General features: G+C 50.7%; 2 protein-coding genes across 9 annotated transcripts in view; both read right to left on the bottom strand.

Annotated features, from left to right (window-relative positions):
• Positions 1 to 4,001, bottom strand: part of Slc12a3 (solute carrier family 12 member 3) — a 36,556-nt gene extending 32,555 nt beyond the window's left edge. For 2 of the 3 annotated variants that reach the window (XM_028871469.2, XM_037206092.1), the window contains exons 1-3: positions 3,686 to 4,001; positions 2,691 to 2,837; positions 1,373 to 1,448 (exon numbers count right to left, since the gene is read on the bottom strand). In XM_028871469.2, the coding sequence (XP_028727302.1) occupies positions 1,373 to 1,448; positions 2,691 to 2,837; positions 3,686 to 3,976 (514 nt within the window). In that variant the 5' untranslated portion in view covers positions 3,977 to 4,001. The remainder of the gene's footprint in view (positions 1 to 1,372; positions 1,449 to 2,690; positions 2,838 to 3,685) is intronic. The other variant, XM_028871470.2, reaches the window with a different exon arrangement.
• A 6,651-nt stretch (positions 4,002 to 10,652) lies between these two features.
• Positions 10,653 to 23,378, bottom strand: part of Nup93 (nucleoporin 93) — a 114,087-nt gene continuing 101,361 nt past the window's right edge. For all 6 annotated transcript variants that reach the window (XM_028871471.2, XM_028871474.2, XM_028871475.2 and 3 more), the window contains 5 exons: positions 22,603 to 22,721; positions 21,881 to 21,998; positions 21,256 to 21,339; positions 19,474 to 19,602; positions 10,653 to 19,026 (listed from right to left, as the gene is read on the bottom strand). In XM_028871471.2, the coding sequence (XP_028727304.1) occupies positions 18,916 to 19,026; positions 19,474 to 19,602; positions 21,256 to 21,339; positions 21,881 to 21,998; positions 22,603 to 22,721 (561 nt within the window). In that variant the 3' untranslated portion in view covers positions 10,653 to 18,915. The remainder of the gene's footprint in view (positions 19,027 to 19,473; positions 19,603 to 21,255; positions 21,340 to 21,880; positions 21,999 to 22,602; positions 22,722 to 23,378) is intronic.

The following is a 23,378-nucleotide window of genomic DNA, read 5'->3' as shown; positions in this document are numbered from 1 at the left end:
AGAGAGTTCTAGAATAAGCCTAGTTTACATAGAGATACCTTGCCTCAAACAACAACAACCCCCCTACAAAAACTCCAAAATAAAAAACAGTAATAAGAGCTGGGTATGGTGACGCAGGCCTTTAATCCCAGCAATCAGGAGGCAGAGGCAGGTGGATCTCTGAGTTTGAGGGCAACCTGGTCTACAGAGCAAGTTCTAGGTCCAGGACAACCCAGATACACAGAGAAACCTTGTCTCGAAAAACAAACAGAAAACCAGTAATATGGTTGGAAGGTAGCTCAATTGGGAGGGTGTCTACCTCCTCTAGCACAAGGCCTGAGTTTGAGCCCTAGTACCACATAATAATCCAGGCCTGATGGTACACACCTTTAATCTTAGCACTTGGGATGCGGCAGCCAGAACTCTAAGTTCATCCATGGTTACAGAATGAGTTTGAGACCTGGGATATACAGGACTCTGTCTCAAAATGAAAACAGGAAGCTAGGACATCTAGGAGATAGCTAAGCATTTGGTAAAGTGCTTGGCTTACAAGCTCAAATATCTAAGTTTGATCTCCACAATCCACACAAAGTCCTAGGCATGGTGGTACCTGTGAGCCCCGAACTGAGGAGGTAGAGACAGGAGGATGCCTGGGCTTGCTGACCAATCAGTCTACCTAATCAGTGAGATCTGGACCAATGGAAGACCCGACTCAAAGAAGGTGGATGGTTCCTGAGGTGGATAGCTGAGGTTATCCTCTGCCCTCTGCATATTCAAACACAAACGTGTGCATGAGTGTACACACACACACACACACACACACACACACACACACACACACGCACGCACGCACGAACTTCCCCAGATGAAGTTAAAGTGGGTCTATCTACCTCCTGTGGTGAGCTGTCAATGTGTGAATGGTTTCCAGGCGTGGGAGGGAAGGTGCCCATCTTTGACAATAGAATCGAAGCAATAGTTACCATGTCCTGCGCACTGTCAGGTACCAAGGCCTGTGCTGTTTCCCTGAGCCTTGTAAACTTCACAACAGCTCTGTGAGGCAGGTACTACTATCAGACCCATTTTACCCAAGGCTCAGAGAAGGTTAGGAACCCCCACAAGGCTACCCAGCTTGGTGCCAGGCCCAGCATCTGAGCCCTGCTCCTCTAGCATCCCAGAGCACAAAGATTCTGCAATAGAAGTTGCCTCAGTGGGACCGAGTGACTTTGAGGGGCCCTGAACCCTCTGACTCTACATCCGCCTCTTCAGCTGCACCCTCACCTGTGGCTGCTGCCATCTGAGGGTGTGCTGAGGGGAGGAGGCCTAGTCTGGTGTCTCTGCGGCCCAAGGGGCCTTGGACCAGAATCAAGCTTTCCCCTTTCAGAGGCGCACTCACCGATGCCCGCCTGTGCCGTAATCCAGGGCAGCCGCAGGTAGAGGATCACACCCCAGATGTTGAGCATGCATCGGATCTGGGAGGAGGGTGATGTGAGAGGTTTCCTGAGGGTCACATGCCCAAGGACAAACCCTCAAGTGCTTGTTCCCAGGCCTGGGGAACACCTGATGCTCTCCCTCCCATGGGCTCAGACTGCCTGACTTAGGGGAAGGGGGGAAGGGGGCATCTTTTCATCCCACCTCCTCCCACCTTGCCATGAAGGCCTGGAATGGGCTTCAGCCTTCCCATCATTCACCCTGTTCTAAGCCCAAGACTCTGTCTGCCAGGTCCCAGCCATTGTCTTGGGCCGATATTGGCCTAGGGCATAGTACTCCGGGAGTGTCAGCAGCACCCCGTTTAGAGCAGAAACCAAAGCCCAGGTTGCTTCCACATTAAAGGCAGAGCCAGAGGCCATCACTGGGGCTGAAATTCCAAGCGGGAGGGCCTGCTGTGGACTTTGGCTCTGTCAAGTACTAGGGCCAGGTAAGGACATGTGTCCTTCACACCCATGAGATTTCTCTCATCTGCGGAGATGAAAACCAGGACGTGCCTGGTTCTGGACAACACAGATCAGGGCATGCTCCAACTCTGACTGTGAACCCCCAGGGACGGGTGAAAGCTCTGGTTCTGAGAAACAATCATAACGGGTTTGCAGAATTAGGACCGGAAGCTAGCCTCCTGCCTCCCAGGGTAGGATTGAAGCTTTCTCCTACACCCCGTCCCATCACCTTTGTAGAGACCTATAGCGTCTTTCTAAGTCAAGGTCACTACTGTCTGAAGGCTTATTTATGCTCCAAGTGATAGCAAACACTCCTTTTCCATTAGGATGCACTCTGGGAGTGGGAGTTGCAGGGATGGGGGAGGAAGGGGGTAAGGGGGTGTGGGGGGAGGTGAGGGATGTGGGGGGGCGGTTGTAGATTTGTGTGTTAGTGCTGCCCTCTGGTGGCTCTGTAGGGAATTTCTTCTAATAACTCCCTAGCAGAATTTTCACAGCTATAAACTAATTTAATGCTCAATTTTACAGGTAAGGAAACTGAGGCAGGAAGTGGCTAAGAAACTTCCCTAAGGCTACAAGATCAGTGATTAGCTAAGCAGAGATCTTCCCAAGGACGCCTACACCAAATACAATTGGAAGGTAACCGTGCTGGTGGGGAAATGGAGCCCCAAACTGAGCCCAAGGTGGAACCTGCCCACCAGGGTCTGAGAGTCAAAGCTGGGGCTGAACGGGGCTCGACCTCCACCCTTTCTACACATCCAGCTCCAGTCCACACCCACTCACCATCACCCCCTTGACCCAGCCGAAGCGCACAGGCTCCCCAGGGCTCTTCTCGCTGTCGGTGCCTGTTTCGTCCTCCACAAGTCCATCTGTCAGCTCACGGCCTGGCCGCCCGTCAAAGGCCAGAGCATGCAGGTGGCTACCTTCCTGCTAGGGAAGAGCAGCAGGAGTCAGGACATGGGAGTCGGGGGCTTGGTGTCTGTGTCCAGCCCTGCCGGGCCCGGGTTTGACACACAGGCAGACCATGGACAGCTTCATGGGCACAACGCCACTGGAAGCTTGGAAAGCCACCGAGGAGAGCAAGCTGAGCATTCAGAGCGCTCCACCCCCTCTCAGGCAGAGGGCTGGGAACTTGTTGACAAGCACTCCATCTGAGAAGGGAGACAGGATTATTTGACCCTTGAGAGGTGAGGTGGTTTGGTCCGGGCCACACACTGGGTCTCTTGATGGACTTGAACCCAGTGTCAGGGCTTCTGGTTCACATCCCTAGTCCCTGTAGTCCACTCTGGGGCTTTCTGCCCTTCTTCCCAGCACCTCACCCCAGCATCCCTGTTTGTTGGCCCCTTCAGAGGGTTGTTTGGAAACAGAGAAGAGAGCTGAGAGTTAGGTGAGTCCCAGCTCCTGAACCAAGCATAATTCTGTCCAACTGCCGGTGAGAAAGTGAGGTCACAGGGACTGGGCTGTCCAGCTGGCCAGACAGCAAAGCCAGCAGGCTGATATCTGAGAGGGCCTCCCCTGCTCCCTGCTCACAGTCTCTCTCAGGGGTGTGCAACCTGCATTTTATGAGCAGCCAGGTTGTCTTTGGGTTGCCAGTGCCTGGGCATTGAGTATTAGCTGTGCCCTGAGCTTCAGGGCACCTCAGTCTGCTCTTTCACTTGGATATCTTGATCCTTGAGGAAGATGCCATCTTCACAACACAGGTGACAGAACATGTTGGGTAATCAAGGCCAATGTCGCAGGGCCGGGAAGTAGCCAGTCTTTGAACTGGTGGTGCTTACCTTGAGAAATGAATGCAGGTCAGCCAGGGTGGGCCGCACCTTCCGGGGCTCGCCGGGCAGAACGCTGTTAGCATAGTGTTCATAGGCAGGCACTACGTCGATGGTGTTGTAACCGAAGGTACGCATGTACAAGGTGCTGCCATGTGTCAAGTGGCTGGGGTGGCTGCTGTCACAGGTAGCTGGTGGGGGCTCGTCACCCCCCAGCAGTGTGCTGATGGTGAAGCGCCCGCTGCACAGAGCATCTCCGGGCATCTCTGTCACAGGGAGCTCCGCCATGATGACTCTGGGCATCAAGGGAGGGGGACAGAGTAGGCAAGGACACCGAGGGTGGCTTTATAGGCTGGGCAGCAGCTGGGAGAAGGCGGGAGCCTGGCCGAGACTGCCCGCCCCGTGGCTAGGGAGCAGGGTCTCTGCCAGGGGTGGGAGGCGGAGCTTAGCAGCTGCTGACCTGCCCCCATTTCTTTCATCCTTGACATAGGGGCCACTTTGGAGCAGGAGGGCTGGGCTAGCCAGAGCCACACCGCTGAGTCCTGCATCAGCTCTTCCGAGTCCAGGGTAGCAGAGGTTCTGCAGCTAGGTCCCAGGAAGCAGCAGTCATGAGAGAGGACCCAGAGAAGGCCAACATTGCAGGTTAACAGCCCTCTCGTTGGGCCACAGTGTTTTGCTTTCTGTTTACTAGTTTGAATGGATGGCATTTTAGGACATGCATACAAAAAAGGGAGTCTTCTGATCTCTGCCCCTCAGTGTCTTTACTGATATATCTCAGTATATATAAGCCATTATGATTATGGCTTATATGAGTGTGTGTGTGGCTTCAAGCCAGACCTGCAGCCATCTCTTGGCTTACAGATCTTGAGGGCTTGGTGCTGGCCACCGGCCTCTAGGGCAGGCATGATGTCACCTGAGCTACACATCCATAGGCTTGGCCTACAGGGGCCAGAGCAACTGTACCTTCCTTCCCTGGTGCCCTGTAGTGTTTCCATGTAGTAAAAGGTCTGGTCACTGAAGGCCCCTAAGCCACTGCAGGGGTAGTGCCCTCATGTGTGAAAGGGACCCTGGGTTTTGAGACACGAATTAGTGGATGCTCCATGTGTCCTAAAGAAACAGTGGACATATGGCTGTGAAGGTTCTCGGCGTCAGCTCCTCCATGGATAGCCCTACCCACAGTCGTCTTTCCCCCAAGAGGTTGGGTGTCTAATGACTGATGGACGTGGGGGATAGAAGCTTGACACCCTGCCCTGCCTCAGGGTTTCCCTGGATCATCTGAGGCTTAGGGCCTCCACCAAAGCCTGCTTCCCTCTGCCCTCCCAGACATATGCCCTGACTGCTCACTTCTCAGTCTGGTTCTGTGGGGAGGTGACCCAGCCCCTTACAAGAATTGAAAAAGACTGCACATGTTTACTGTTGTTTTATTCATTATAACAAAGAATTGAAATCAACCTTGTCCATCAACAAATGAATGGATAACAAAAATTATGTATATATAAGCATATATGTGCATAAATTATATGTGGGTGTGTGTGTGCATGTATGTGCATGCATGCTACTCAGCTCTAAAGGAAAATATGAAGTTAAATTTTTTTAGGAAAATGGATGGTCTTAGAATGAATATTAGGTGAGATCCACAGTCTCAGAAATAAATAACATATTCTACCTCATGTGGAACTTAGCCAAAAATATATGTACATGTATAGACAAAAGTACTTGTGGGTGCAGTATAACATGAAGAAAGAACAGGAAAAGCTAATATAAGGGGTGAGGAAGGACTGAATGCAGGTAAGGACACGGGATATGAAAGGCAGGGGTGGGGGGAGGTGGGGTGGGGGAAAAGCTAATGTTTTTCTAGTTCTAACTCTGTCACAGATTTTTTTTTGGTTTTGGTGGTGGATAAGTGCAAAAAATATATTCAACATTAAAGGTGTAAAAGTTAATGTGACGTTCCACAGCTTCTGTTTCTATACCAATTCTAACTGTATAGATGTTCATTAGGTTGTATCAGCTTCTGGTATGGTTAATTTTGGTGTGCGATGTTTTTTATTTACTTGCAAGAATTTATTTATTTATTTTTGGTTTTTTTGAGACAGTTTCACTGTGTAGCTCTGGCTGTCCTGGAACTCATTTAGTAGACCAGGCTGGCCTTGAACTCAGAGATCCGCCTGCCTCTGTCTCCCAAGTGCTGAGATTAAAGGCGTGTTGCCACCACTGCCTGACTGCAAGATGTTTATAATAAAGTTTATAAAAATTAAAAATAAGATTGGAGACCTCTTGTCTCTGTCCAACAGACCTTTACTAGTCCCACTGTGTGGTAGTGGAGCCAGGGATTTAGAGAAGCCCTGTCTCTACTCAGAGTGGGGCAGGGCTCTCAGAAAGCTGAACCTAGAAACAGAGCAGACCAGCTACGATTCCAGCAGAGAGCTATAGGAGTGGGCCCCTGGAGAAGGGTCAAGGCCTGGCCAGCCAGGGAGGGCTTCTTGGAGGAGGCCTTTTAACTGCCTTGTTCCTCCTGGAGGCCTGGCATGGGATGGAGGCCAGAAGGCTGCTGTCTCCTCTTGCACTGGGGCTCCACTTTGGTTCAGCTCAGGCTCCAGCATCTTCCAGAGGAAACTGGAAGGAAGCACTCCCACTCCCTCCCACTCGCCCGGTGTCTCAGAGCCTACCCACCTTCCCTTGAGGACCTGCCCAAGGCATCCAGACTCTGGGACCTCCAACAGGAAGTGAACACTAGTTGGTGGGTGCTTTCAAGAGGCCCAGCTGGCTGCTGCGGCTCTGGGCCAGGGAGACCAGGACAGGTGTGCCCAGCTGGAGGGCCAGAAAGAGGTTGCTGAGGCCAGTTAGAGACGACCACAGTCACCCTATGAGCTGGAGAAGTTTTCAGACTCCGTGCTCTTTTTTGTGAAGGGGGCATGTGTTCCCTCCAATTTCTTGGAAATGGAAGCCATAAAGGGACCTTGCCCCGTGGCTCAGCAACCATCTCAAGCAACCAGAATAGCAGACAGGTGCTCCATAAATGCTTGTTGATTGTATAGTGAATGAATGAGGCTGACTAGAGCCTAGGAGGGCTAATGCAGGAGGGCAATCCTGGGCTGGCAGGATCACCTTGAGAGAGGCATGCCAGGGCTCTCTGGGGATTCCCACAGCACAGATCATGCCTCTATGGGACATCAACCATGAGCAGAGGAGAGCGTACAAAGGCAGACACATGTGTCCCTTTTCCCTGCCAACTCCCAGCAGGGTTGAAAGCTTGAAGGAAGGATTCAGGCCAAGGACCCCTCCGGGTCAGTTTTCCACCTTCTTGCCAGGGACTGTGAGATTTGTGAAACCTCCCACTCCCTTCCAACAGGTCCACCACCCTCAGGGCAGATCTTATCCTCTGGGTTTTAAACTGCCAGCTACTTGGCAAAAATCACAGCCACCCAATGTCCCCACATCATTCCAACACACCGGTGCCCTGGCAGCTGTGGAAAGTTCCTGATAAAGATCTCGGGATAGAAAGGGCCGGGGCTAGTTTTCAGCCAGGAGTAAGAGGCTGTGAAATTGCCGAGTGACCTTGGCGTATCACTTCTTCCTTTCTCCAAACACCTGTGCCAGCTGGAAGGGGTGTGAGGCTATTTCTAGACCCTTCTGCCCCACTGCACTCTGGAGCAGGATGAGGTTTAGGCAGGATCCCTTGAGGGGCTCAATTATCAGGGCAGTTAGTGACTGTTTAACACCTTGTGCCAAAGCACAGACCCTGAGAAGGGAAGGCTTGTGACTGATGGAATGCAGTCCATCTGATCAACCCTCGGAGGGGCTCCTCCTGATAGGGACACACGGTTCCTACTCTCCCCGATTCAGCTTCTGAGAGGACACAGGACTCTGAGCAGTCCTGGGACTGGGCCTTAAGGAGTTTCTATTCTGTTTGTTTTAGGGGGCCTTAGGCAAGTCTCCCCACTGAGTGAACCTCGGCTGCTACAGCAGCAAGGCGGAAGTACCCCTGTACCAGGGCCAGCCAGATCTCTCCTGCCTAGCCTCAGTCTGCTCTCAGGAGGAATGGGACAGTCAAGGACCAGAGGGGTTCAAGACATAGGAAAAAACTCCCTTAAAAAACTCTATTAAGTCCCCCTGGAAGCCCAGAGCAGGCAGCCATCAGCAGATGGGAGCTGAGAGGAAAGGCAGGTAGGGACAGGGGAAGAGGTGGATGGGTTGGAAGGCCAGGGAAGAAACGGTGTGAGTCCAGGCTGCAGGGGCATTTCTCCATCCACCACATTTATTAGGTAACGACCACATACTCTTTTCTGTGCTGAGCAAGGTCCCCTTCCCCAAACAAGACAAAGTCCTGCCCTCTGAGAGCTCACATTCTAGAGGGAGAGAGACAATAAACACACAAGCAATTGTCAGGAGATACCTAGTGAAGAACGTGCTATGAAGAAAAACAAAGCTTTTTCTTAGGTCAGGCCATTAGGTCTCTCTAAGGATGCAAACCTGGAGCTTGGCCACCCGTATGTGAGCAGGATCTGCAAGAGGTGATCTGCAGGAAGAGAGCAAAGGCCCCAGAACAAAATGCAGCCTGGGCTTCCAACAGAGCAGGGAGGCCTGGGTGTTAGGACCAAGCAGACAGGGTGTGTACCCAGAAGAGGGAACTCGGGCCTCGTAGACCAGCTTACGAGTTGCAATGTGATGGTCAGATCTGGACTTTCTACAGATCACGTTGTGTAAAGAACGGACTAAGGGAGACCAGACGGGGCTTGCTTCAATATGCAGTGATGGCAGCCAGGCCTGGGAGGAGCTTTAGGATATGAGATGGTAGGTGTCCTGAAGACAGATGACAGCATTAGCATTTATGTGGAACTGTATGAGGCCAGTTTGTTTGTGTGTGTGGGGGGGGGCAATGATGGGAGAGCTCCATGGGAGAATGTTCCTGGGTAGGAATCTTTAACAGGGAGGGCTTTGGGTACCAGGATAAGGAGCCGATTCTGTCCTGGGTGTCTTGGTGCTGGGAGTAGCAATTGTATGGTGCACATCAAATTTAAAGGATAGGGGCTGGGGGGCGGGGGGCAGCAGGTGCCATGGCATGGTAGACAAGAATGAGGGGGGGAGCTCGATTCTGAGCCTTAGGCCCACCTGGTTCCCTCCTGCTGCACATGGGTTAGAGCCTCTCAGGAATGCTGACTCTGAGGCCATGGACTTGGCAGAGTAGGGGAAGAGCAGACACTGGCATTTGTCTAAAGCTGCCCAGGTGACTATGAGGAGCTACAGGATAGAGATGCTATGGGCTATTGAAAAATCACCTTCCACAGTCAGTTACCCCAACCCACCCTGTCCCCAAGTTCCTGTGTCCTGTGGTCCCACGAGGCTTGCCTGGAGAGGATGGGTAGGATGCAACCCTGGTGTCGTGAAATAGCCGGGTAAGAAGATGCGCTGCGCGTCGGCCTGATTCACAACACCAGCTGCAGCAACCGTACCAGAACTGTGAGGCTTCCTCCTGGGGGCGTGGCTCCTCCAGTTCCGAGACAGTTGAAACCCAGGCAAACATCTTCCCTGGCCAGGAGCTGCTCCGGGCCAGAACCCAGCAGAAATCTAGGGCTGCCAAACACAGAGCTGGATCCCTGCCCACAAGGGGCTCACAGACTTGTTGACTCCACTGAGGGAGACAGATCGAAACCCTACAGTGTAGGAGCAGAGAAGGTACAACAGGGTCAGGACCATGGCAGCCCTGGATCCAGAAACAGGACTGAAGCATTGGAATCCTCATGGAGCCTTGCACAGCACATGGATGTGCCGGCTGTAATCCTGGTCCTTTTTCCCAGAAGAAGCATTAGGATAGCTGGACACTAACATGCCTGGAAGCTGTGGCCGGCTGATGCAAAAAGGGAAGCGCGTAGACATTAAGACGTCTGCATGCTTAAAAAAGGACTCCTGATTGTTTCTCAGCCTCTTGGCTAAGGCCAAGGATAGGAAGGACTCCTGGCTTTTTTCCCTTCATGGACAAATTAAAAAAAAATTGAACTTTTTAGTCACCATTCACCCCATAGGTCTCCTTAGGCATGAGCAATGCACTAGACTTAATGTGACTATTTTGGAGAAAAAGCAGGACAAAGTATGGCTAGTGTCCTCAGATGCATGCAGTTCAGGACCCAAAGCCACAACTTAGGCATAAAAGCATAAATCCTTGGATAAAATACTACATGGGTTCAAAAAGGGGGGCTGCAAGGATGCTATAAGGTGTTTGTAATATCTCAAATAAAGAAAAGAGAGATAAACAATCATTTCAGCTTCTTGGCAGCCAAGGCAAAAAGTAGACTCCTGACTAGCTATCCCTGTCTGCTGAGACTGAGATTTCATTTTTCTATCTGTCCTCTCATGTCCTTTAGCCCTCCATGCAGGATTAGCTGCACTTTTTAATGCAGGGCTGGTCTGAGCTCAGTCCTGCTGCAGCTACATAAACTGAAGCAGCAATCCTAGTAAGAACTCAGGTTTCCAGTAACAGGTAAATTCCTCCAACCCAGTGACTGCCAGGAAACCAATGAGTCAGCGCTGTTTGCTTCTCTTGTGTCTCAACTTTCATTATAAAAACATCTTTAGCCTTCTAACTTTCTGGGAACCCAGGCCCCCAAACTCAGCAGGGGAGACATGGTCATTCTGTCTCAATTTGAATTCCAAAGGTACATTTCCACACAACAGTTTCCGTTGTTAACACTGTCCCAGACTGGGTGTGGTGGCTTGTGCCTGTAATCCCACTCAGGAGGTAGAAGACAGAGATCAGGAACTCCAGGCTAGCCTCAACTACACAGCGAGCTCAGGCCAGCCTAGACCACATCCCCACAAAACAATAAAAAGCCATGGAGTTCTCTGTTGTCTGGCTCAGAATGGGCTTTCTATTTTGTTTTTAAGATAAGGCAGTTTTGAACTTGTGGACCTCCTGCCTCCACCTTCCAAGTGCTGGAATTACAGGTGTGCACCACCAGGTTCAACTTAATTTTTTTTTTTAAATTTTTGGGACAGTCTTGCAGTATAACCATTGCTGGTCTGGTAATTGCTATGTAGCCAAAGCTAGCCTCAAACCTGCAGCAATTCTCCTGCCTCTGCCTCCCACGTACTGGGATTGCAGACATGTGTCACTACACCTAGCTTCATGGTCTCCAGATTTTGGAACGCAGACACCTATGACCTGCTCCTGCAACAGGGACCATGGGAACAACCTGAGAGCTTCTTTTAAAAGCCTAGTATTCCTTTAGCTGTAAGCCAAGCCTGGTCCTGGAGCCACAGGGGTAATAGGAAGGATGAGAGGAGGGAGTCTGGTCCTGTGCCACATACACATGCTTGGAGACTTGGTGTCTGTTTCACCATCTGACAGATGGAGAGAACCTTCCATCTGTGGGCTGACCATCAAGAGTGGAGACTCTGGAGGACACTCAAAGGGCTCTGCAAACAGAAAGGTTTTGTGTTTTTTTGGATTCAGCTCCTCAGTTACCATGAAAAACAGGTATGAGAAAATCAACTCCTTGCCTAATCTGATTAGCTAAAGGCCCTGATGAGCAGCTGCTTCCATGGTAGGCTGTGGGCAGGGGCAGGAAAAGGTGGCCCAGACTCCGAGTAGAAACCAGAGTCAGCTGTGTTTGCCTGCAGGTGGGAGGCTGGCTGCACACAGAAGACACTCTGGGAAGTCTAGGAGTGCCGTGCATGGTGCTCCCGTGACACCGGAGTGACCTGCCTGTCTCCTAGAGTTCTCCAAGTAGAGTTCCCAAAGTTCTCCTGCCGGTGGCTTTCAGCACCCCGGGGTACTGCTGAGGACATCTGAGCTCAGGCTGCAGAGCTAGGCGCTGGGTCCGCACTGGGTCCCTGATAGCTGGGGCAAGTCCCACGGTGCTCGGAAGCCGTTTAAGACTGCAGGGAACAAGCTTGGGCTCTTGCTCCAGAGCTTGGACTTCATAAAGGAGGCACTGCAGGCCCAGTCAGGGCCTAAGAAGGCAGGAGCAGGTGGACAGCAGGAAGGGCTACCTTGGGTTTGGGCCTAGGGATTCAGCCCAAGTTGGCAGATGTCATTCACTTGTGATATCCTGAAAACATGACCTCAACTCCTCCACTCCCCACACGATTTTTTTTTTTTTTACATCTGATGCCATTTTAAAAGCCATGTGGATTTGACCATGGTGGGGACACTGAGCAAGGTGACCAGATGGGCCTAGGCCTGGTGAACTTTTTCCTAGCCAGGCTGAATTTTCACCTCGTTGCAGCTCAGAGATTCTTTGAACAAACTGCTGCGCTGTGGAGAAGCGGAAGGGGCTGTGGCCTGCTTTCCCATGCCCTATCATCAGAACAGTGCTTCCTGACCCTGCTAGGGGAGGACAATTACCTCAGGAGCTTCTGAAAATCAGCAGCCAGTGTCTAGTCCCTCCCCAGGCCACTGGAGCCAGACTGCATCACGGCCCTGAGATGGGCAGTTTATCTCTGCAGAGCTCAGGAAGTCACCAGGGCTGGGAGCTGCTGGGCAGGAGCTGAAAGGTGTGGCGGTACAGGCCAGAACCTGGCTCTTTGAGCTCAAGGAAGGCCGATTTAGAAGCCTGTGACTATCCCTCACGCTGTAGGTGGCTTTGAAGATCTCTTTTCTTCTGGCTAGACACTGAAGACACACGCTGGCCACTGGCCTTTGTGCTAGACCTTCTCCCTCAGCGGTTGTGTGGCCTCAAATCTCTCTCTGCCTCATGGGCCACCCTCCCTGGTACCTCCTGGTCCCCACATACCTCTTGAACAAGGCAGGAACCCTGTGACCTCTGGCAGGTTCTCAACTCACCTGAGCCCCTGGGTTTCTGCTGCTTCAAGTTGCAGGAAACGTTACCACAGGGACCACACCACCGGAGCATGAGAGGTGGGAGTAGGCCGGAGAGACCTGGTGCTTAGTGCCTAAGCTGCCGAGATGGTCCCATTCATCCTGTTTGCCTCTGTAGGGCTGAATCCACGTCATACACAGAAAGGTCCTCCCTCCCCAGCCTCTGGGAGTCTTGCCTTCCATTTCCCCCTTTTTTGGAGGGCAATGCTGGGATTGAACCCATGACCTTGTAGGTGGCAGGCAGGGACTTACCACTGTGATATCCAACCCAGTCCTTCTGTTTTGAGACAGGGTTTCCTGACCGAGTTGTCCAGGATGGCCTTCAGCCTGCAATCTTCCTGCCTTAAGCAAGTAGCTGAGATCACAGGGAAGCGCCGCCATGCCCACCTCCATCCCTTTGCGTATCTCTTGTGGCCTTTCTCGGCCTATGTTACTAGTGTCTGTGTGTATACATTCCGTTCTCCAGAAACCAGGGTTGTTCTCACAAACTGACCCAGGACATGGAGCCTCAGAACTCCTAGTGAGAGCTCAAAGAGAGTGAAGGCTTGAAACCAACCAGGAGAGACTCACCTGAGGGAGACGACCTCCCACTGGTGCTAACCCCCAGGAGGGCAGTGACTGCGTCCTAGGACCATGTCCTAGGAAACCGGGGATACAGTGCAGCTAAGTCAACTGTCTGACCTTGGGCAGGCCCTCAAACATTTGCTGAATTACATTCTCCAATTAGCGGTCACTGAAAACAACAGGAACCCCAGCTGACCTTGACATATCAGTAACTGTCCTCCAAGAGCAAAATGCTGACCTACCAGCTTTGACCTAATTTTGTGTCTTGACATAAAAGAAGAAACAGAAGACAAGGCAACCCTGATGTGGGCTACTTACTCTGCCTGCACCCACGTGAAACTGTTGTGAATGGCGTAAGACAAACGCAGAGGGAAGTCCCATCACCTCTGCCAGCCCCCTACACCGAGCAGGACCCAAGAAGAGGGACCCAAGCTGACCTTTACCTGTGGAGGGCTTCCTGAGTGACAGTTCCAGGTAGACGAGTCACTCGGGTCAACTGACTCTTCCCAGTACCTGAGGACGAGGGGGCTGGTACCTCTACTCTTCCGGGGAGCAGCTGTCTCAGAGTGAGTGACTCCAAGTAGAGAGGAACTTCACCCAGCTCCCAGCCCTTCGGAGAGCTCTGTGCTCTCCCATGCTGCGGCTCTGGTGCCGCAGCATGTCTCCTCCCAGCTAGTGCTGGTGTCCAGTGATCTGCTCTCCAGAGAGCTTCACCCAACTCCAGGAAGAAGTCTCCCATCCCTCATGGGCAGTTTATGCTTTCGAAGGTGAATGGCTGCAGCCGCCACCAGAGGGCCACCCCACACGGCCACTCTTAGAAAACTTTTGGTTCCTAAAGTCATCAGTGAGCTCAACTGCTGAGCAGAGGCCATGAGGAGGATGCCTCCAGGCTGGCAAGGCTAGAGAGACCTGTGGGCCAACTGAGAAGGAACTTACAGACAATCTCCAGAGCAGTGGGGCCAGTTTTCAACCTTGCAGCTACGAAGCTTCCCAGGCTCCGGGCCTCTCTTTCCAGCATCAATTCATTTGCTTACAAGGGTTTCTACTGCTGAAACCTGGCCACTTCCAGGGAACAGCTGAGGTGACATTCACAGTGGGTCACCAATGACCCCTCTCCTTTTTAAAAAGTAAAGACAGGGTCTTAATTAGTTGGCCTTGAACTGAGCTCAAGAAATCCTCCTGTCTGCTTTCCAAGTAGCTGGAAACACAGGTAGCAGACTCGGAACTTTTCCATGAAAAAGGAGGACACTTCAAGAGACAGCTCCAGTAGTAACTCTCTGTCGACTCCACCCACCTCACCAGTGTCCCTTCAAAGGCTACAGCCTTGCCAGCCTGGTCCAGGAGAGGCTCTGAGTCCAGAGGGCATCGTGGAACCTTCTAAGGGGTATGAGGGCACTGGTACAGGGCACCAGACTGCCTCCAAGGGCCCCAGCAAAGCAGAGGTTGAAACTTTTCGGGGGGCCTCAGGCTGAGCTCAGGGCATCTCATTAGGGTCCCACCCTGCACGGCTGGCCATGTGCACATCCCCAGGCAGAACACCGGAGCCCAGGTCTTGGTCTTGATGGCATCCTTCTTGGTTAGAAACATTAGCAGGTACTGTCAAGAAACGTCTGTGCCCTGGTCAGGCCAGCCTTTCCTGCCATCAACTGAGATAAAGCCAGCTCTTGCTATTGCCTCCCAAATGCTCCCACCGAGGGTCCCAGATCAAGGGCCCCAGACCCAGAACGCCACCTGCTGGCTCTGTACCAAAATGCTATTTACTGTCTACCACCCCTCAGCCTGACCCTGATCTTCCCCAGATGCCAGGGGCTGGGTCAGTGACTTTCAGAGCTTCCAAGGCGGACAGAAGTCCTATACTTACAGAAGGAGGTTGCTGTGACTCGAAGAGACCCAGAGACTAGGGAGCAGGTAGGCTTTGGGAGCCTTCCATACAAGGTGTAGGGAAGGAGCTCCCTTACCCCGAGGCGAGGAGAGGCACTTCGGTTACCTTCTGAGGAGCCTCAGCTAGAGTTCCCACGCCAGTGAAGAACTGAACAAAGGGAGCACATGGCACATGGGGAGAGCATTTACGACAGACACAGGGGTGGAGGAGGAGGAGGCAGCCTGAACAGAGCAAACACAGAAGTTACTGCATGGAAAGGAACACACAGAAGACACCGACTCTCCCACCATCCCTCTCCCCACAAACACCAGGGTGACTGACATCAGAGAAGCCAAGATGGAAGAGAGGAAAACAGCCACGCCACCAGCTACAGCAGAGAATCTGCCCACCACATTCCCAACACACGCCACTCATCAAGTGAGAATAAACTGCGTTTTGCCTCTTTCCGCTTCTAGCACCCACAGCATTTGAAGGCCCGACGGAAAGCCCCTGGGAGGCGACAGGAGCTGAGGTCAACTGGGCCCAGTTTTCCCACCAGTCAGCCCCGCACTCCAGTGACTGCCTTCTCATCTGCTTCCTCAGAAGAGCGAGCGGCAGCGATGAAAGTCATCCAAGGAGCTGCAGCGCTCCGCCAGCCTGCGCCAGGCGCTCATCTCGGGTCGGCCGTGAGCGCCAGCAGAGGCAAAGCAGACACCCCAGCTGACACACAACTGGCTCGCTGTCTGTCTTCCACCCAGGAGTGACTCAGTGTTCATTTGCTGAATCTGTGCCTGATGGAGGGGTCCTATAACCTTTTGCCACTAAAAGCCTGGTTATGCCAGGTCTTCTGGGCCAGCGGAGGGCGGCAGTGCACCCACCCACACTGAGGCCAGACGCCCCTTCTAGAGCAGAGACAACCCCTCTCCGACTGCAACAAGTCCATGAATGTCAGAAGCCAATGTTTTTACCCACCGCACCCTGAGAAACACATGCTCAAGGACGAAGGCAGCCAGGAACAGAGCACGGCAGAGCAATGTAGGTCTCTGCCCACACCACCCCGAACTGTGCAACAGTGCTCAGTCTTAGGAAGACCCACTGCCCTACCAGAGGCAGTACTCAGTCCACCCCGTAGCCAGTCAGTCAGCAACACTTCAGCAGCTTTGGGCAACCTGCCAATCTGGAGGCTATTTCCAGCAGAGTATTCAGCAAGCTCCAGGCATGAATGGCATGATAGAATGAATGGACTCCTGGGAATCTGGCGAGTAACATGAAATACCCAATGAACTAGATACAAAGGCTCTGATGCCCAAGGAGAAACATGGGTGTGGAGATCTAGCCTAAGGCAGCAGAAGCTGGCACATCCGGCTAAAGCAGCCTTGAGAGTTTGAGCCAGGGGCATTTACTCAACGACAATAGGCAGTGCTGAAACCCAAAGCAAGAACAGCCCCAGCTTTGTTCTTTAAACCAGCCAGTGGTGGGCACTGTGGGAGGACCCCTAATTCTTCACTTAAAATATCCTAAACTCTAGGACTTCAAATGACAGGACTAAAGCATCACTGCAGCCACCACAAGCTCCTTCAGGCTCTGGTCTGAGTTTACATGGGGCACGAGTGAGTCTGCCTTCTGCCTCCAGCATTAAGTGACACTTCCAGCCCTCCAATGAAAGCCCTGCCCCCAGCTCGGAAGCCACAAAACCAAAAGATGTGCTCAGAGGGACCCCCAATCCCACTTCATTGTTCCCCTGAGTTACCTAACTTAACTCAGGAGGAGAGAGAGGAGGAAGAAACAAAGGAAAAGAAGAGGTGAAATCAAAATGCTGGGGTAGAGGGTCACACCACACGGCCACTCTTAGAAAACTTTTGGTTTCTAAAGTCCCCAGTGAGGTCCGAAAAGGTACTGAGCAGTCAGCACCTCCCTGTGAGGTTCCCCAGGAGTCAACTATGAGATAGGGAGACAGCCTCTTACCCTGGCCGTCTCAAAAGTACCCCGAGTTTGTTCAAGACAAGAGCCCCCAGGAGGCATTTTCTTCTCATTTCTCTGGGTGAACAATAACATCACAGACAATCACCAGGAAAGGATTTAGTTCTCTGAACAAATGAGTGGAAGGATGGCTTAGGCTTATAATCTGTCACACAGTCATGAAGTCATTAGACATGTCTGACTTCTGGGCACCAGCTGGGCACATGGGAACCTGTTGATGCCATGCCTTGCAAACTCAGGTTGTTCTTAGCTCCACACTTTCTGTGACTCACAGGCAGTCACAGAACCAGTCTATAGAACAAGTACTGGAATTTGCTTGTGGGAGACTTGACAGTGATAGCATTCTTTCCACAAAGGTCTCCCCACACCAACTCCTAACCTGCCGGCCACTAACTACACTACGTACGCCCTGAGCTGCTGGTTTTCCTTCCTGTTGCCCTTAGGTCTCATCTGGTTTCTGGCAGGGCACGTGTGCAGTTCTCCTAGATGCAGACAGAACTGCATAAAACAAGGACAAACTCAGAGTTAACTTGGATGGGGTGAGGAAGAGACAAGCAACAGAGGCCACAGCCAACCCGTTTTCTCGAATTATGGAAAAGGAGTCAATACAAGAAATGAAGACAGTTGTGTGCTATCAAATCTGGAGTGCTCTCATCCCCGCACCGTGAAAACACATGTCAGTTCTTGGTGCACATGAGCAAGACACACTTTGCTTCGCTAAGCCTCCTACAGGCTTGCCTTCTCAGACTTTAAAGGGAAGGTCAGTTTTGGGTCCCACCTACAAGATGAGACCAGGGAAGGAAGACTACAACCTGGAGGGCCTCACGTTATACCCTTTATGGATCGTGAAATCCGTGTCCATTACAGACCCATCAGCTCTTTCCCAGAGGGAAAGATGTAGGTAGGAGTGACTATCCTGTGTAAGAGATTTTTTCCTGAGGAACAAAAAGCTTTTTGGCAAGCCCATGGCAAAGTGTTCCTCAAGAGTGTCCCAACAGCCTGAAGAGCAGACCTTGCCCAGCTGGCTCACTCAGGAGCAAATGCTCATGTTGATCTTTCTAGTTCAGTCCAGGGCTATGGGTGTGGCGAGAGAAGCAGTCAGTAACAAATGACAACCACTGCTTGGGGACCAAATACCCAGAACGCAGATGTCAAAGGTTTCTGTTGTCAGACATGCAGAATGAGCCCACGAGCTTGCCTTCATCAGTGAAGGGGATCATCCAAGTAGAACTGACTGCCAAAGAAGAGAAGCTTCAAAAAGTTATCTGAGAGGGGAGTGACTTCATCCATCAGCTCTCAACAGAGCAGAGGAGGCGTGGAGGGCTCACCCCATCTCCACCTTGAGCTGGACACTTACACCTTTTCAATTCCAGCAGTCCCAAGCCCATGCTTTGACCCCACTGGAAGTGTGGAACAGCAGACCCATCAGCTGGAATCATGGCTAAGGAAGAGGGGTGGTTTGGGGCCACATGACCTCAAAGGCTACTCAAGAGGACAGCAGCACTTGTATTCCAAACACAGACCTTCCGTGATCCAAGACTGAGGCTGGCTTCCCATGCAACTAGACTTGTGAAAACGCACCGTGACTGCTTATATGGGCCATAGTGTCTGAGTGAATGGGACTCCAAAGGCTTGGATTCCTTGCTCATAACGGATAATATTTTAATCATTTAAAGTCATATTAGCCAAATTACAGAAACCTATGTTGCCTCTCCTTCTCTGGCCCCGAAACTATTGACAACATTTCCCGAATAAACACACACACACACACACACACACACACACACACACACACACACCAAAACAAAACAAGAAAACCAAAATTTTAAAGAAAAAAAGAAAAGAAAAAAATGTTTAAAAGAAATACAAATCAAATAAATTTATTGGTACTGACAAAAATACATAATACAAAAAACAAAACACAATACAACAGAAAAAAAACTGGGAAGCCCACCCCAGCGGGCCCATGTGACTAATATACTGATAGTGTGCAGCCCCAGATCCCATCAAACACAGCCCTTAATTCATGAGGACCTCCATCTGCACCAGCCTGGCATTAGTGTCCCCAGATGTCCGGTAGGGTATCATTCCAGCAAAAGTAATCAGAGCTCTGGCTTGACTTCGGAGTTGCTGAGAGAAAAGGAGATCAAGACAAGAAAACTGGTTAACTGTCAATCAGAGCTTTGGACTGAGAACCATCACAGGCTCCTGTGTGCTGTACACTCGGGGTCAGGAACGTCTTAGCCTCCACTGTCTACCAATTCCAGAGTGTCAGAATTCTCGACTGAGCAAAGGCTGCTTGCTCTGCCAGAGAGCCGCCTTACCCCAACACACCATAAGGAACCAATCACAAATTAGCATTTTCTTTGATTTCCACCCCATCCCTACCCCTAGTTTGAGAACAGCAGTAATCCCATCATTTGAGTTCTCCCAGGAGCTTCCTGTATAAGATTTATACTAGTCCTAGGTCCAAGGGAAGCGTGTTTGGGATCACGTGGTCTTAAGAGGGCTGGGCAATGGATTGCAAACCAGCAAGGTGATTCTCAGCAATGTTTCTCAGGAGTACTGGGATCTTACAGAGTCACGGTCTTCGATGACTCGCTGAGGCCTGGATGCTGAAGATGGACTTGTTCCCTTGAGCCTCTTAAACTGTGTGAACAGGATGTTCATGGTGGCAAGAAGTACTTCTGAGAGGTTGTGCCTGATCTACAGAGAGAAAAACACCTGGAATAAGGGAAAGGGACCCAGTCTCCAGAGGGAGCAGTGAGTGAAGGGGACACAGCCTCTGCCTGGTCATGTGACATCCAACAGCTGCCAATGGAGAACTACAGTCACCAGAAGGGAGCTAGCTAGTGGCCCTGTGATCTCAAGAGTGGCATCATGTCTTGGAGTTGCCATTCACTGGCCACTGGCCCTGCTCCCTTAGGATACCTTTGGTGGGACAGTATGCCCAAAGCACAGGCACCATCTGCAAGCATGGCGTAACAAGACCAAAAGTGTCTGCACCTGGTATTAGAGGGTAAAGGGATGCATACATTCCCCAGTTTCACAACTCCCCATGGCTTTGGGTCGGCCCGCCTGTCTCCAGCAGTCCTTCCTTGGGAAGTCTACAGGGACAGAGCTTAGTGTTTACTTTAGCCCGTGATGCAATGAACCTTGTTTCTAGGGCAGGTAAGAAACACCACAGGAAGAACAGCTAATAGCAGTGTCCTCCCTTAGTGTGAAGTGAAAGATGACAGAGGATGACTGCTGAGCTTATGTGCCATGGTCCCAACAGCCACACCTTCCTCACATGGAGAAGCCAGTCCCGACAGCTGTGTCCAGAGTACAGTGTCTGTGCTCTAAAGAGAATTCTTACCTGAGTGTACATGGAATGATCAGGGAGGACCACGTTACAGCCCCACCAGGGTAAACCGAGTCTTGTAGTGAGTGGCTGGATGCCAAGAGTTTTACAGCTCTCTCAGTGGTTCTGTGTGCAGCCCAACAGAGCACTTGAGCTAGGTGGTGACAGTGACCCCAGGGCTTCTGGGGTGACAACAGCTCATGGTCACTGCATTTGCTTCCTTAGAAAACATTATGTATTTGTATTTACATGTGTGTGGGTACGCATGTCCATGTGTGCGTGTGTTGAAACCAGAAGTTAACATTAGGTGTCTTTCTCTGTGGCTCTTTACCTTCCTTTTTGAGGAAGTGTCTCTCACGGAACCTGGAGCCCAGGCTTTTGGTCAGCAACCCCACTCCCACCTCCAGCGCTGGTACTTCAGACACATGCTGCCGTGCCAACTTTTACATACTCCACTGTTAGGTAGGTACCGGCCATCCGAACTCAGGTCCTCAGACTTGCATGTCAAACACTTGGCCACTGAGCCACCTCCCCAGCTCCAGCTCTCTGTTTGATGTACCCAGTAACTCTGAGAGTTCTAGCCATGGTAGCTGTCTAGATTAGATTTTTCCTAGGACAGGTCCAATTTCAGCTCTCCTGGTGTTCTGTGAGTTCATAGCATGTGTTCTTGGAGAAACAAGGTTCTGGTTGACCTGTGAGTCTGGTTGAATTCTCTCATTGTCTACATATGCAAGATGATATTTTAATACTTAAGCATTTCCACAGGGTGCATGATGTATATTCCATGACTTATACCCCACTTGCCCAAGGTCTGCCTCAGTATATAAAGTGGAGAGCAACTGAGGAAGACACCCATCATCATCTGTGGTGCCCCTCCCCCACATCTGCCCATACACATGGGAACATATAAAAACACACATCACACGTACATACATACAATTTAAAAAATTAAGCTTTCAGTTTTGGAAGGGAAGGAAACAGAATTCTGTAATGAGCAGAGAAAGAGAAAGACTCACTTCGTCACTGAAGTTTCTGAAGGCAGCCACCCTTTCTTCCACACTTTCCTGGTTTAGAGGTACCAGCTTCAAGCGGTCAATGATCTGTTAAAAAAAAAACATCACCAGCCCCATATGACACAGCATCATAGTCACATCATGCCCCAAAAGGTTAACAGTCAGCTTGTGCAAAATTGGCTTTTAAGCAGAAAATGTACCCTCATGTACATAAAAGCTTTGACCCTAACTTACTAACTTGATTTTTTTTTTAAAGGTTTATTTATTTATTATGCATAGTGTTCTGCCTGCGTGCCAGATCTCATTACAGATGGTTGTGAGCCACCATGTGGTTGCTGGGAATTGAACTCAGGACCTCTGGAAGAGCAACCAGTGCTCTTAACCTCTGAGCCATCTCTCCAGCCCCCTAACTTGATTTTTGTTGTCATTTCCAGACCCAATTCTAAAATTCAGAGACCTCAACTTCTTTCAGAAGCCTGTTTCTAGATTAAAGGGGAGGGAGAAAAGAAAAGCTTGTAGGGGAGCGAGGGCACAGATTTCTTTAAATTCCTAGGATCACACTTGTCCTCTTCATTTAACAGGCAGGTTGATAACAACCTGCACTTCAAACACCCTTGCAAAAACTTACATCAAAGGCTCTGTCAATGTGGCCACTGTGATACTCGTCAAAAAAGGTTATCAAGTCCAAGAGGAGATAGAATGTAGAGTCCACAAACTTATTTGCACTTATTCCCTGAGCCCTGTACCTGAAAGACAAAAGAGAGGGCCACTGAGGGAAGCAATGGTGGTGTGTGGATTTCACAGAATCCTAATCTCGGGACAGCATTTCAAATGCACCAACCTCCCGAGTTCTCTGGATGATGGGCACTAGGGAGGAAGGAACAGTGTTCACTTCTGACGTTGTAAAGGCTGACTAGTGTAGATGTGGTGATACTCTACCTACACATACTCTGAGTGAAGTGCTTCTCTAGTGTCCAGCAGCAACTCTGCAGCCAAGTCTTTAGGAAGGAGGAGAGGATTCCGTGTGTTAAAACCCTGAAGGCCAGTGGTAGGGATTACGGCCTAAGTGGAGAGGCCTCACTTGCCAAATGGTTTTGTGTGTTGCTGCAGGAAAGTATCACAAACCCAGTCTCCTCTGGAGTTAGGTGGTTCTAGTCTGAGAAGCCAGTGACTTTCCTGGGGAGGAAGGTGGGTTCTATAAGAGTGCCCACAAACCCCTGAGAATCCTCCAACGTCATGACAGGATGTTCCTGGAGAAGGTGAATCAGAATCACCTCTGGGAAGCTGAACACACAGTAGGACAGCACAGTGGCCTGTGATCAGGCCCCACTGAGCTGGCCCTGGCCTTACCGCTCAGCAATGGAGAGGGCCATGTTCTTCAGTCTTTCCTTGTTGGACTGTGGGGCACTGATCTGTGGGACCACAGGGCTCAGCAGCTTGTTCATCAGCTCCAGCACCTTGTCAGCATTCTGTTTACATTTTTAAGATTAAGGAAACAATCAACAAAAGGACAAACTAAATAAGCAAAATTAAAACAGCAATTTTCTGGGGTGATGAACAGCTGCTCTACATCCTGAGACTGGACACAGCCAAGGACAGTCCATCCAGTGAATGCTTACCACCTGCACATTTTCCTATGTCCTAATTATACCTCAATCATAACATTTTTAAATTTAGGAAACCTTTCTTTACTTTAAAAAGATTTATTTATTTTTATGTGTGTGTGTGTTTTACCTGTATGTATTTATGTATGTATGTATGTATGTATGTATGTATGTATGTATGTATGTATGTGTACCATGTACAAGCCTGGTGCCTGCAGAGACCAGAAAGGGCATCAAATCCTCGGCAACTGGAGTTACGGATGGTTGTGAGCCACCATGTGGATTCTAGGAACCAAGCTGGACTCTCAAGAAGAGCAACCAGTAATTTAATCAGGGAGCCACCTCTCCAGCCCCAGGAAACCTTCCTTTTCAGGTCACTTAACTCATCAGCAGTCACCACATACTCTCAGGCAGACGCATTTAACCAGGCTCTTGGACTACACACTGTTGGCTACTGTAGAAGGCTACCACAGGAAACCACAGCTGCTTTGACAGTAGGAGAGCCTTTCATTACGCTGCTCT

This window comes from Peromyscus leucopus, chromosome 5, assembly GCF_004664715.2.
Source record: "Peromyscus leucopus breed LL Stock chromosome 5, UCI_PerLeu_2.1, whole genome shotgun sequence".
Classification (NCBI taxonomy): Eukaryota; Metazoa; Chordata; class Mammalia; order Rodentia; family Cricetidae; genus Peromyscus; species Peromyscus leucopus.
Note: the sequence above shows the minus strand (reverse complement) of the source record. Positions and strands in the feature narration are given on the sequence as shown.